We start from the raw sequence: 12,981 nt of genomic DNA on the forward strand, positions 1-12,981 counted from the left end.
GCCAATGGGGTGGGCGGAGTAAAACACCAGCAACAATTGCAAATACACAGTGCCCCTTGATTTATTTGCATATAATTACTCTATCCACTCTCCTGAACATTTCCTACAGTCCATTTTCACAATATACACTAAGCAATGAGTCAAAATCGATACATTTAATATTATTAAAATCTCGTTTTACCGCGGAAGTTGTACAAATTTCCGAAAACAGGAAGTTGTATTGTTGCTACGGAATCTCTAATGTTGCCAGCATGAGGCTACTACTTTTTTTTGTGGTGGTCATAGACATAATAATTATTATGTCTAATAATTATTATGTCTATGGTGGTGGTTAGTAACTTCCGCTTTTAACTTCCGCTTTTCTTGTCTTCAATTGGCTGACCGTAAGATTAAGTAGTTCTTCCGTTAAGCCTTTTATTTTAACATCATTAAAAAAAGGGGATGAATTGACTTACTTGTATGTAGAAAAGTCTTACAAATGGGAAGCTAAACATGTTAAAGATGATATTGATATAAAATTGCTCACACATGATTAAATACCTTTCCACAAACCACTGAATAGAAATGGGAGTCAAGTATCTTTTTTGTAATAAAAGCAAAATAAGTTCATGGCATAACACGGGGAGTGCCATGATCCATAACAGGCATGTTTTGCAAACGGTTAAAGTTAATAACATTTATTTTGAAAAAGCAAACAGACTAAATCATCCAATCAAAATTTATTTTATAAAGCCTTTTTTACATGAGCAGTCGTCACAAAGTGCTTTTAAAGATACCCAGCATGAAACCCCAAAGTGTAAGCAACAGCAAGACATGATACACTAAAGGTTGATTTATACATCACCCCGTTATGGGGGGAAAAACTATTTCATCCATTTTAGAATGGGGCAGCAAAATAACAAATTGTGGAAAAAGTGAAGGGGTCTGATACTTGGAATACAAATTTGTGCCATCAGTCTTTTAAATATTTACTCATAATCTTTCTAGCTTAAGAATATATTATAGTTTAATTTTTTCTGACTTTGGGTTTTGGGCCCTGATGTTTTCCCACATAGCTAGTTATGCAAGTGCAGCGTAGGGGAAAATGTCTTACGTATGGACCAGAGTTTAGCTGAACAAAACATTCATTATAAATAAAGTTTAAGCTAGGTTTATTTCCTATGACTGGAAAACATAAAATGTGTACATTTACATGGCTACATATGTACAAAGATTTAATTAAATTTTTTCTGCAAGTAAACTAATCATAAAAATCTAAATTTCATCCAACAGAGGAGAGGCCCAGAGGATTCCCCTAAACCCAGGGCTGATTATGTCAACAGCCCCCCTGATCCCTGGTTGTTCTAGTTGATTATTAAAATTACCATAGCTTATTCCTACATAGTAGTATATCCCTTTGTTAAATTACAGTCACAGCAATGTTGTACAGACTGAAATAATTATTTACTAAAAGATGTATGATTGCATATATTGTTTCTTTATTACATTTACAATAGCTACACGATTGTTCCCTCTTATTTAATGGCAAATTACTATGAAAACATACAAACCAACAAACAAAGGACAATTATTCCCTTTGCTAGTAAACAAATAGTGTTTGTGTGTAAAACAAGACTTTCACATTGACTGCCCAACTCGACGCAGGATTGAACTGGAACGAAATAAAAGCAGCTTTGTTTTCAGGCTATATAGCTAAAGATATGTTTTGGCCCATCACAGGCTCTTAAGCCACAGTCCACCATATTGGTACTCCTCAGGAGCAGCCCTGCATAGGAATGAGTAGAATTCTGCAGAATGTTAGTAAAATATGGTGAGGCTAAAATCTGATGCTTCAGAACAGGGCCCCCATTTCATCTGATATTTATGTAGTTTAGATTTGAATAGACATAACATCTTTGTATGATTCATTATAGAAGCTGTTACAGCTCTTTATACCTCATTATGGTGTCTGTATCACCTATGTATGTTTTATTATGGAGTCTGAATCACATCTGTATGTTCCATTATGGAGTCTGAATCACCTCTGTATGTTTCATTATGGAGTCTGTATGACCTCTATATGTTTCATAATGGTGTCTGTATGACCTCTGTATGCTTCATTATGGAGTCTGTATCACCTCGGTATGTTTCATTATGGAGTCTGTAGCACCTCTGTATGTTTCATTATAGAGTCTGTATTAACTCTGTATGTTTCATTATAGAGTCTGTATTAACTCTGTATGTTTCATTATGGAGTCTGAATCACCTCTGTATGTTTCATTATGGAGTCTGAATCACATCTATATGTCTCATTGTGGAGTCTGAATCACCTCTGTATATTTCATTATGGAGTCTGAATCATCTCTATATGTTTCATTTTGGAGTCTGTATCATCTCTGTGTGTTTCATTATGTAGTATGTATCATCTGTAGATGTTTCATTATGGAGTCTGAATCACATCTGTATGTTTCAACATGGAGTCTGTATGACATCTGTATGTTTCATTATAGTGTCTATATGCCCTCTGTATGCTTCATTGTGGAGTCTGTAAGAGCATGGGCAGTATTCTCCTTTTTATTGTTCTTAAATATTTATTTTCTACTACTTCTGTTTAGTAAACAAACATTGCAGATAGACTGTCACCTACAGTCAGGAAGTGTACCAGACCAGTTTAATTGATAGGGTGATCCTTCCTTGACCCAGAGGAAGTTCTACCCAGTTGAATTCTTCTAGATGATGAAAACCCCCAGGAGTGTTGCCCATGCTAAAACAGACTTTTGGCTGCTATGTTATTTCCTGTGATCTCACTCTATCCCAGGTTGATATCTCCAGCGAACATGGTGATCAGTAGGATGACGGCGAACCCGGTGAGTAGACCAGCATTTTGAATCAGGAAGAAGATTATTTTAGTCAACGTCGACCCGTTCTGTTCATTCATCACAGCGTTCATCTCTGGAAACTGAAATCACAACCAAACATTTACATATCCAATTCATTTCTGGTCAATATCTAATTAATTTCAATTCGCAATTAAACTTCACTGTAATCCCAGCGTTATGTCATTTAAAAGAACGACCGTGTCCCTGGATTGTTGTACATCCATAAAAACAGCTGATAACATTTGGGATTGCTTCACGTTTCCAATCAATCACAATAATTTCATGACATTTGATAAAAAATATTTCTTCATCTCCTAACTAATTTCCATGCAGTCACTTCTAATTGCAATAGATGTCTTATGGAAAGTGACATTACACAGACAATCACCCCACCACGGTTTGGTAAACCACTGAGCGCTGTGGGTGCCAGGGCTAAATAAGTCTAAATAACCCAATTTTGCTCACTGGGAAGAAGCCTACATGACTACAGTTCGCCCAATAGGAAAAACATTTTACTTACTGGTAGACAGCTGTGACAGCAGTAACCAATAATGTATAACAGTATGGTGTACTGAGAAACCATTGAGCAGCACTGGATCATTCTGGTTCTAAACTGGATCATTCTGGTTCTACACTGGATCATTCTGGTTCTACACTAGCTCATTCTGGAGATACATCTCAATAATGAGCCCTTTCTACAATCCCTGAAGAACCACAGACCCTTTATTTAAACTGAAACTGTATTCAAAAGGCCTATCTCTGAAACAGAACCTATATTTAAATGCCTATTTCCAAAACAGAACCTATATTTAAATGCCTATTTCCAAAACAGAACCTATATTTAAAGGCCTATCTCCAAAACAGAACCTATATTTAACAGGCCTATCTCCAAAACAGAACCTATATTTAACAGGCCTATCTCCAAAACAGTACCTTTATTTAACAGGCCTCTCTACAAAACAGAACCTATATTTAAAGGCCTATCTCCAAAACTGAACCTTAACTTAACTTAATGGCCTGTGTATACAGCAAAACCTATTTTTATAGGCCTATCTCCACAACAGAACCTTTAATTAATGACCTGTCCATACAACCAAACCTATATTTAAAGGCCTATCTCCACAACAGAACCTTTACAAAGAGGACTAAACACACAACCATCGAATATCTATACAGAGACATAACTACACAACTTAATAGCCTTTACATACAGGCATAAATACACAACTACAGAATATTTACGTTAAGGCATTTGTGTTATAACTATCCTTTTAGTTATGTATAACTCAATATAGCCTACTATTGAGCGACAAAATAGTTTTTTTCTGACACCCTAATCACACCAATGCCCCCTCTGATTCCTGCATACCTAATAACCCTTAGGCAGAAGGAGTTCAGGGTTCAGGGGTCATAATGATGACGTCACTTACCATGTCCGCCAGTGAAATGTACAGAAACATGCCACCAGCAATGGCGAATATGGCGTTCGGGGCGAAGTTGCTCCCTAGCAGGATGCCGAAGACCAGGCCGATGTAGCAGGACATGGCAGACAGCAGGTTGAAAAATATTGCCTGGGGGATACTCATCCCGGAGTTCAGCAGGATCACAAAGTCCCCTACAGAGAGTGAAGAACATGTTTATTTAGAGTAGAGAAACACGAGGAACCGGACAATTGGTCTTTTGATCAAATCAGATCTTTTGGTTGTAAAAACAGTCAATTAGTGAAAAAAATATCTGAATTTGACTGGCTTGTCTTTCATATGTTTGCCCCCCAGAATTAAACAGTTGGAGAACCCCTGCTCTAGATGTGCAATACACAACGGGCTGGTTGGCCACTCCCTCACCCAGCTCATGGGGGAACTCCTCACAGACGATGGCTATGGAGGTGCTGAATCCAGCCACGATGGACACCGTAAAGGAGGCTCCAATGGCCAGGCCGTCGATGAAGTTATGCAGCGCGTCGCTCAGGGTGACCATCCAGGCCACCGTCTTGATATTGGCAATGCCCGGACCCCGCAGCCAATGACACATCACTGTGTTGACGTGCACCTCCTGTTGACGAGTTAGAGTAGTCAAGGAGGAGTCGCGGAGGAGTATGTTCCTCCTACAGAAGCGGAAAGGTTTCAACGTCAAAAACGACATTTTAGCCACAGCATACAAGTCCCTTGTTGAATGCTCCTTGAAACATCCTCACAGTAAATAACAAGACAAAACTCCCAAGAGTCATCAAACAAGCTAACAAGGTAACCGGTGACTAGTATCCCACACAAGCGCTAGCTACGTCCCTGAATGGATGGCAGTAAAACCCGTCAGATTTCCCGTCTACCATGACGTCTGAATACAGAGGAACGCACATGTTTGCGGCATGACCATTTCTGTGTGTAAACGGTGGACATATGAACATTGTCATTTTCTTCCGGGAAACAATCCCAGAATTCCTATCTGGATGGGAGATAGGACACATAGTGATTAGCGGGGCAGTTGTGTAGCAGACAGTGTCCCATTCTTTAGCCCAGTGTGACGGCGTCATGTCCATTTATTTGCGTAGAAGGGAGGTGGTACACTTTGGGGTAGACGTATCTGACATGGGGTGGAGGTGCCTAACATGTGGGTGGAGGTACTTGATGGGGGTGAAGGTACGTATAGGGGCGGAGGTATCTGAAGGGGGATGGAGGTACCTGACATGAGGGGTGGAGGTACCTGATGTGGTAAAGGTACATATAGGGGCGGAGGGATCTGACCGGGGGATGGAGGTACCTGAGAGGGGGGTGGAGGAGGTGGTTCCGTCACTGAGTCTGAAGGATCTGGGTTGGTCCTGTCTATGCCAATGGTGTTGATGTTAGTCAGGACAATGGAGACCTCCTTCTCAGACACGTCTCCATTCTGAAGCGAGTTCTGTCTCTGGTGCTCTGGAGAGAAGTGGCTGTGTCCATGCTTCAGAAACAAGACACACAACCAGTCACAGCGCACAAGATGGATTCAAGATCAGGAGAGACGGGCGTTACGTATGGCCATACGCTACACTGCTAACTGATGTTAGCTTATAACTAATCAGAGTTCAGGCATACGGTATGCAGTATCATACCTCAGATGTTGTTTTCAATGCCATCTTCAATATGTTCTCTGTGAAGAACAGGAGGTAAAATCCACCAAATATTCCAATGGCTTTAAGAATGTAGTTATCTGCTCTGGGATCAAAACCCAGTGCCTGTGGATGGAAAAGCATTGAGGTGGTAATTGAAGGTACAAAAATATAAGCAGGAACACATGGAAATGGTCCAACAAGGATTTTGGGAAGTACACTGAGTTTTTGCACAGTTAACATAATCGTTCAACCATAGCAGTCTTAAAAGATTAAAACTGTAACACAGAAATATTATTCACTCCATCCAACATCTAGGGGGGGAAAACGCTGCCGCAAAAAGATGAGAAAGTGACACATTAATGTTAACAGGTACATTCTCCTCTGCTTAGTCGTACCTCGGGGATGAGCTGCAGCACAGCGTTGGAGAAGAGCGTTCCGATTGCCAAGCCAATGAAGTAGGTAAGCACCTTAGGGAAGTAGGGCTTCTTGGTGAAGGGGATGAGAGCCAGGCCCAGGAGGGAAGCCAGATTAATAACAGTGACTGACAGGAAGCCATAACCCCAGACTGGACAGGAGAGGGGAAAGACAGGGCAGCGACATACACTGTTACTGATATGACATACGACCTGCTACTGAAATATGACCAGCCACTGAAATATGACCTGTTACTGAAATATGATATGTTACTGAAATGTGACCTGTTACTGAAACATGACATGTTACTCAAAAATAATCTGTTACTGAAATATAATCTGTTCCTGAAATATAACCTGTTCCTGAAATATAACCTGCCACTGGTGTAGAACCTGTTAGTATGAGGGGAGAGGGAAGAGTGAGAGAGAAAAGAGCGGAGAGCTCAGAGTCCACTAAGTATGTCCTATATATCAAATCACTGTCAGTGGAATATTACTATCGTGCACTGTAGATAGTAATACTTTAATTATTAACCTTAAAACATTAAGACATCAATCTGTAGCTCCCTACGTTAGACCATGGTCCATATTATAATAATTTCATACTCTAGGACAATATTGTTCTCAAATTGCTGCCAGGGTCATTGAACTGGACACAGGAATGCATGCCTTCCTGTCATCAGCTGGCTAATAGTTTGTGTGTGTATGTGTGTCTCTGAGTGTGTGTGTGTCTCTCTCTCTGAATGTGTGTGTGCGTGTGTCTGAGTGTGTGTGTGTGTGTGTCTGAGTGTGTGAGTCTCTGAGTGTGCTCGTGTCTCTGAGTGTGTGTGTGTGTGTGTGTGGGGGGTGTGGGGGGGTGTGCTCTAAGAAACCCAGATAGACATTCCTGCTCTGTCTACAAGACCATAATGAGGTTTGATTATAGAACAATGTCTCAGGTATAGCAACACCACAGGTGCATCATGCTGCTTTACTTTAAGTGCAAATAATCAAATGTCACATTGCAGCCCCAAAGGATAAAGATCCATGTTACTTTAATGTGTTAAGCTCTGAGTATATAGGTCTATATTACTGCAATGTGTTTAGCGCCCTGAGGATATAGATCTACAGTATATTACTGTAATGCTTTCATCTCCCCTGAAGATACAGGTCTACAGTGGATATAAAAAGTCTACACATCCCTGTTAAAATCCCAGGTTCTTGTGATGTAAAAGAATGAGACAAAGATGAATCATGTCAGAACCTTTTCCACCTTTAATGTGACCTACAAAGAAAAACTTATGCAACCAGGTTATTGTGAATTCTTTATTTTTCCCCCTTAAAGACTTCAGTTTTTTCTTCAATTGAATTGTTCATGTTACAGGTCAAATTAAAGGTGGAAAAAGTTCTGACATGATTTATCTTTGTCTCATTCTTTTACATGACAAGAACCTGGCATTTTAACAGGGGTGTGTATACTTTTTATATCCACTGTATATTCCTGTAATGTGTTCAGACCCCGTGAGGATACACATTAATATTACTGTAATGTATTTAGCCCACTGAGGATATAGTTCCATATTACTGTAATATTTTCAGTAAGTTTCAGTTTGTTGCCTGCAGATGTTGTGTTAACTTATTTTAACAAATAAAATAAAAAAAACTGTCTGAATTATTAAAATGTGTTGGATGGAAATAATGGCATGCAAAGTTTCACTTGAGTATACATCAAACTATATTAACAGGTATATAGTGTCCTGCCCCTTTTGGGCAGTATGTTTTATATAGTACTCACCACGGTAGACAAAAGGCTTCAGGGCTGTAGATTTTATATAGTAGTCACCATGGTATAACAGGCTTCTGGACTCTAGGGTTTAGTACTCACCATGCAAGACAAAAGGCTTCAGAGCTGTAGGGTTTATATAGTACTCACTACGGTAGATAACAGGCTTCAGGGCTATAGGGTTTAGTACTCACCACCGTATATAACAGGCTTCAGGACTCTGAGGTTTAGTACTCACCATGGTAGGTAACAAGCTTCGGGACTCTGGGGGGTCTATAAGGACAAGAGGGCAGCAGCACCTGAGTCAACACAGCAGGACAGACCCTCTCCAGATGCTCAACAGTCAGTTGACTGGCGTTAGTCAACCCGTAGTGGGACAATATCTGTCCCGCAGAGAGACACTGCAGGGGGACAAGAGAGGCTCTCACATTACTGTCAACATTATGCCTGGGACCATGGAGAGGTTTCACCTTCAGGACTATAACGGAAAAGCAGCAGTGATTGTGGTTGCAATAATAAGACATTTGCATACATTGACCATCCACAATCCATTAAATGTACCAGTACATTTGTCCATTAAATCTATCTATCGTGTATGTATTTGATTCAGTGTGTTGTCCTGTCTTGAAATTTGGCCAGGTCATTATTGAAAGTGACTTACAACAGTATAAGTATAATCCAATACATTAACATGATAGGGTGAAGTTCCTGTAATAATCAAATACAATTTTAGTAGGTATCTGTAAGCAGATAATAGCTTATATACGTGCTTCAGTGAAAACTTTAGGATAACAGTTATATATGTAGATAAGCTCTACCTCAGAATGAACCAAAGGGTTTTCCTCATCCACTATGAATGCAGGTCTTCTCGTTGATATTAACAGTAGAAAGTTTTCAAGGTGTGCTGTCGATATTGTGTCCTTTTCGCCGTAAAACCGCAAAATGTCCTCAAGAAAGCCTGATCCCTTTTTGTCGTCCACTTGTTCAGAATTCGAAGAAATAAAAAGTAGCGTCGAGGTGAGTAACCATCTGAAGTGATTCATTGTATCTGGTGAGCTCTGTGCCGGGATTTACGCTGAAGAAAGTTCTGATGCGTCGCATGAGCTAAAAAGAAAACATAAACAGAGTGCATCGATCCACAACTATATCCATTCAGTTCCGTTACATTTCACCTAATTTGTCCGAAATCAAGCATTTCAAAGACAGGTCATGTTGCACATCCGACTCTGTTGGTGCTAAGATGTTGACTAAATAAATATTAGCATTCCTATCAGGACAGGCAATTCCATCAGTAGCCTAGTTGCGGAGATTAGAAAGCTCTATAGGCTGTTCAAAGATCACCGCGGCATGAGCAGTACTGACCACATGTGGAGCAGTTTGAATGAGTTCTTTGTGACTTTCGCGCTTGCTTGGCAACGTGTTTACTACATTCCCGAATTACAACATAAATCGTAGGATTACGTGGAATAGTAATCGATTGGCCCATAAAAACAAATGCAACAAGTGATTACTTTCTATTAAACAAATACATTATAATTTGGACGCCCCCTAATTTCAATGCCTAATTGCTGGAAAAAAAAGTTTGGAGAAAAATGTGTTTGTGGAAATGGCAATAGTTATGGGTAACACATTGTAAAGGAAAATACATGTATAATTATGTTTTATTATTTAAAAGAATGCGTTTTTACGAATGTACGGTTTTGCTCAGCGGTGTAAGAGACCCCCTTCTCAAAGGTAAATTGCCCTCCTATTTTCCCATTGGAAAATTATGCCATAGGGTTTCTCAGAAGCGTATCTCTTTTTTTTTTACCTCACCTGAACGTGAATTAAAAAAAAGATATTACGTTGTTCTTAACGTTCCATTATGTAGAGAAATAATTATCATTTGAAAAGGTAATTCTGGTAGTCTTAGACACTTGACCAAATGGTTTTATTTACTTTGTAATACTATTTATGAGATTTCTAACACCCTGGTGGGGCCTACAGAATTTCTGAAGGACCTCTCAGTAGACAAACAAAAAAAGTATCAACATTTGTGTTGAGCTAGTCTGGTTGCTTGAAAAATTTGGACAAATATATTTAGGAGGAGCTTCATAAAACAGTTAACCACTAATTGCCTGTCAGTCTACATATTTATTTAAATTATTTGTGAACATTGAAAGTGTACTACAATGCTATTTGCTAGTTTACTAAAGTATGAAATAAGTGGGTCCATTTTAAAACACTTATGTAAAATTATTATTATGTAAATAATATGTAAATACTATTATATTGCTATGTTAATGCAATTCATTGTACTAAAGTAAATCTTAAGCAGTTTCACAGAAATACACTTAAGTATACTTTTTTGTCATGGAGCTAGCCAGTGTCTAAATAACAGTTAGAAACAAATGATGAACTTAAAGGGGGTATCTTGTCTCAGTGAAGGGGGCAAGGGTCATCTTGCTCTTTACATACTAACCTAACAAATTACTACTTTACTCAAAAAACATCAATATTTCTTCTCTCTGAATAAGTGGATAAATTATCTTAAGGCTATCTAAATTATCTAGATATAGAAAAAACATTTAATCCATTATCATTATATAACACAACATTTTGGTGTTGCACAGTAGTGAAAGGACCTGTGGAAAGGCACATAAGTGGGTTGAACTTTTCCTTATGAAAAATTAGCTGAGCAAAGGTAGTTACCAGTAATTTAAAGTCATTGGTACATGAATTCATATCAATCAACGACAGCCTTGCATAACGAATAATAGCCTAGATTGACTTGCTTGAATGAAGGTCCCTAGCTTCCCATAGGCTGGTACTTAACTCTTAATGGGTCTTTCACACCAAGAGGCAATTAACTACGGGCCGTGATCCTGTTTTTGTGAAAGGTATATTTTTCACCAGCAGTAAGAACAGCAAGGGAAAGAGAAGGCAGCAGTGGTCTCGGAAACCGCCGGGAAATCGCCAAATTCTGGGCACAATTCCACGCTGTCATTATGTGAATCGTTGTTCTATGCGATATATACATGACAAAATAAATAACAGTAATATAATATAATGTACAAGTTGTAAAAATAATGTATTAGTGATCATGTTAATATAATATTGATTTCACTGTATTTCTACCTGTCATGACAGTTTCTTTAGAAATCAGCCAGTACACGTAGAGATCGGGAAACTTTTGCACTTAAACTGGAATGCCAGAAATGTGTGCACACGTAACACTCGCCACTTAAGGAAAATTACTGCGGTGTAAGAAGAAATTTGTAATCCGGTAAATATCTCATAAAGGTTGAGAGAATGCCACGAATGTGCCACGCTGCGAAGGCAAATGTTGGCTACTTTGAAGAATCTAAAATAAAAAAGTATTTTGTTTAGTTTAACACTTTTTTGGGTTCTTGACTCCATAGATTATTTCACAGTATTGATGTCTTCATTATTATTCATCATTGTGGAAAATAGTAAATATATAGAAATACCGTTGAATGAGTTTAAGTGTGTGCATAGTTTTGACTGGTACAATATATATATATATACTGAATTCTCTGGTGCCTAAGAACAGAACTACATATCTGTATTTATTGGTTCAGCCACAAATAATGCGCCAATGACTGCAAGAGACAGTAGAGGGAGCTCAACACTAATTTTAGATGCAAAGTCTTTTTTTCACTGCCGGTCAAGCCTACCTTCCCCTGTCAACTACGGCCTTACAAAATCTAACCCTAGTCATGGGGTAATCTAACCTGAATCCTAAAACTATGGGGTAATCTAACCTGAATACTAAATGTATGGGGTAATCTAACCTGAATCCTAAAACTATGGGGTAATCTAATCTGAATCCTAAAACTATGGGGTAATCTAACCTGAATCCTAAAACTATGGGGTAATCTAACCTGAATCCTAAATGTATGGGGTAATCTAACCTGAATCCTAAAACTATGGGGTAATCTAACCTGAATCCTAAAACTATGGGGTAATCTAACCTGAATCCAAAAACTATGGGGTAATCTAACCTTAATCCTGTTCATGGGGTAATCTAACATTAACCCTAACATAATGGGATGATCTAGCCTGAACCCTAATGCTTTGGGGTAATTTAACTTTATCCCTATAACTATGGCATAATATAACCTTAATCCGTTTTATGGGATAAAAGAGAAAATAAAGAAATAAAGAAATAAAGAAATAAAGAAACCGGAAAACAGATAACATTATCTTCAACCTAATTACATATTTTACTGGGTAACAAACAGTAAAGTTCCATAGTCCAAAAAGCTATCTTAATTAAAAACCTGACAGACGTCAAGTAACTTCTTCAGGTGACTATAGTCATTGTATCCATTCAAAGTCAAATTGCAGGAATACACAGACCAAAAAAATGGGGATTGCCACTCAGTAGTAAATACTTGCCACTCAGTAATAAATATCCAAAGCTAACATCTCCAAACTGTCTGTGAGCCAGCATGTAGTGAGGGCTTCCCCTGGCAGTTTGTTGGCCAGACTATGTTTAGACAACAGCTGAGCCTTTCAGGAAATGAGGGCCAACTGGGGTACTCACTTCTGGCTTCCCCAGGGCTGGCAGACATAACTTAGGGAATGCCGAGGGATGTGTGTGCGCGCCTTGAGTACCTTGGGTGTCTTAACACAACCAGTCATGACGTTTTCATCCGACTACATCCACTACTGCATTTACTCATCCCACTCATTCTAAATGGACATTTCCACTACTGCATTTACTCATCCCACTCATTCTAAATGGACATTTCCACTACTGCATTTACTCATCCCACTCATTCTAAATGGACATTTCCACTATTGTATGCATTCATTTGGTCTTTTATACATACTCTGGTGATACGTTTGGCTAGTAAG

At 38.8% G+C, this 12,981-nt stretch overlaps 1 protein-coding gene across 1 annotated transcript; it reads right to left on the reverse strand.

Annotated features, from left to right (window-relative positions):
• Window positions 1–1,456: 1,456 nt before the first annotated feature.
• slc39a8 (solute carrier family 39 member 8) lies at window positions 1,457–9,470 on the reverse strand. The gene is made up of 8 exons (XM_010879281.5): window positions 8,937–9,470; window positions 8,357–8,519; window positions 6,339–6,508; window positions 5,944–6,066; window positions 5,616–5,792; window positions 4,703–4,910; window positions 4,289–4,473; window positions 1,457–2,938 (listed from the first exon to the last, which is right to left on the reverse strand). Exons 1-8 carry the CDS (start codon window positions 9,159–9,161, stop codon window positions 2,789–2,791), a joined length of 1,401 nt encoding a protein of 466 aa, XP_010877583.1. The 5' UTR covers window positions 9,162–9,470; the 3' UTR covers window positions 1,457–2,788.
• Between the last annotated feature and the right edge of the window lie 3,511 nt (window positions 9,471–12,981).

Source organism: Esox lucius, chromosome 15 (genome assembly GCF_011004845.1).
Source record: "Esox lucius isolate fEsoLuc1 chromosome 15, fEsoLuc1.pri, whole genome shotgun sequence".
Taxonomy (NCBI): domain Eukaryota; kingdom Metazoa; phylum Chordata; class Actinopteri; order Esociformes; family Esocidae; genus Esox; species Esox lucius.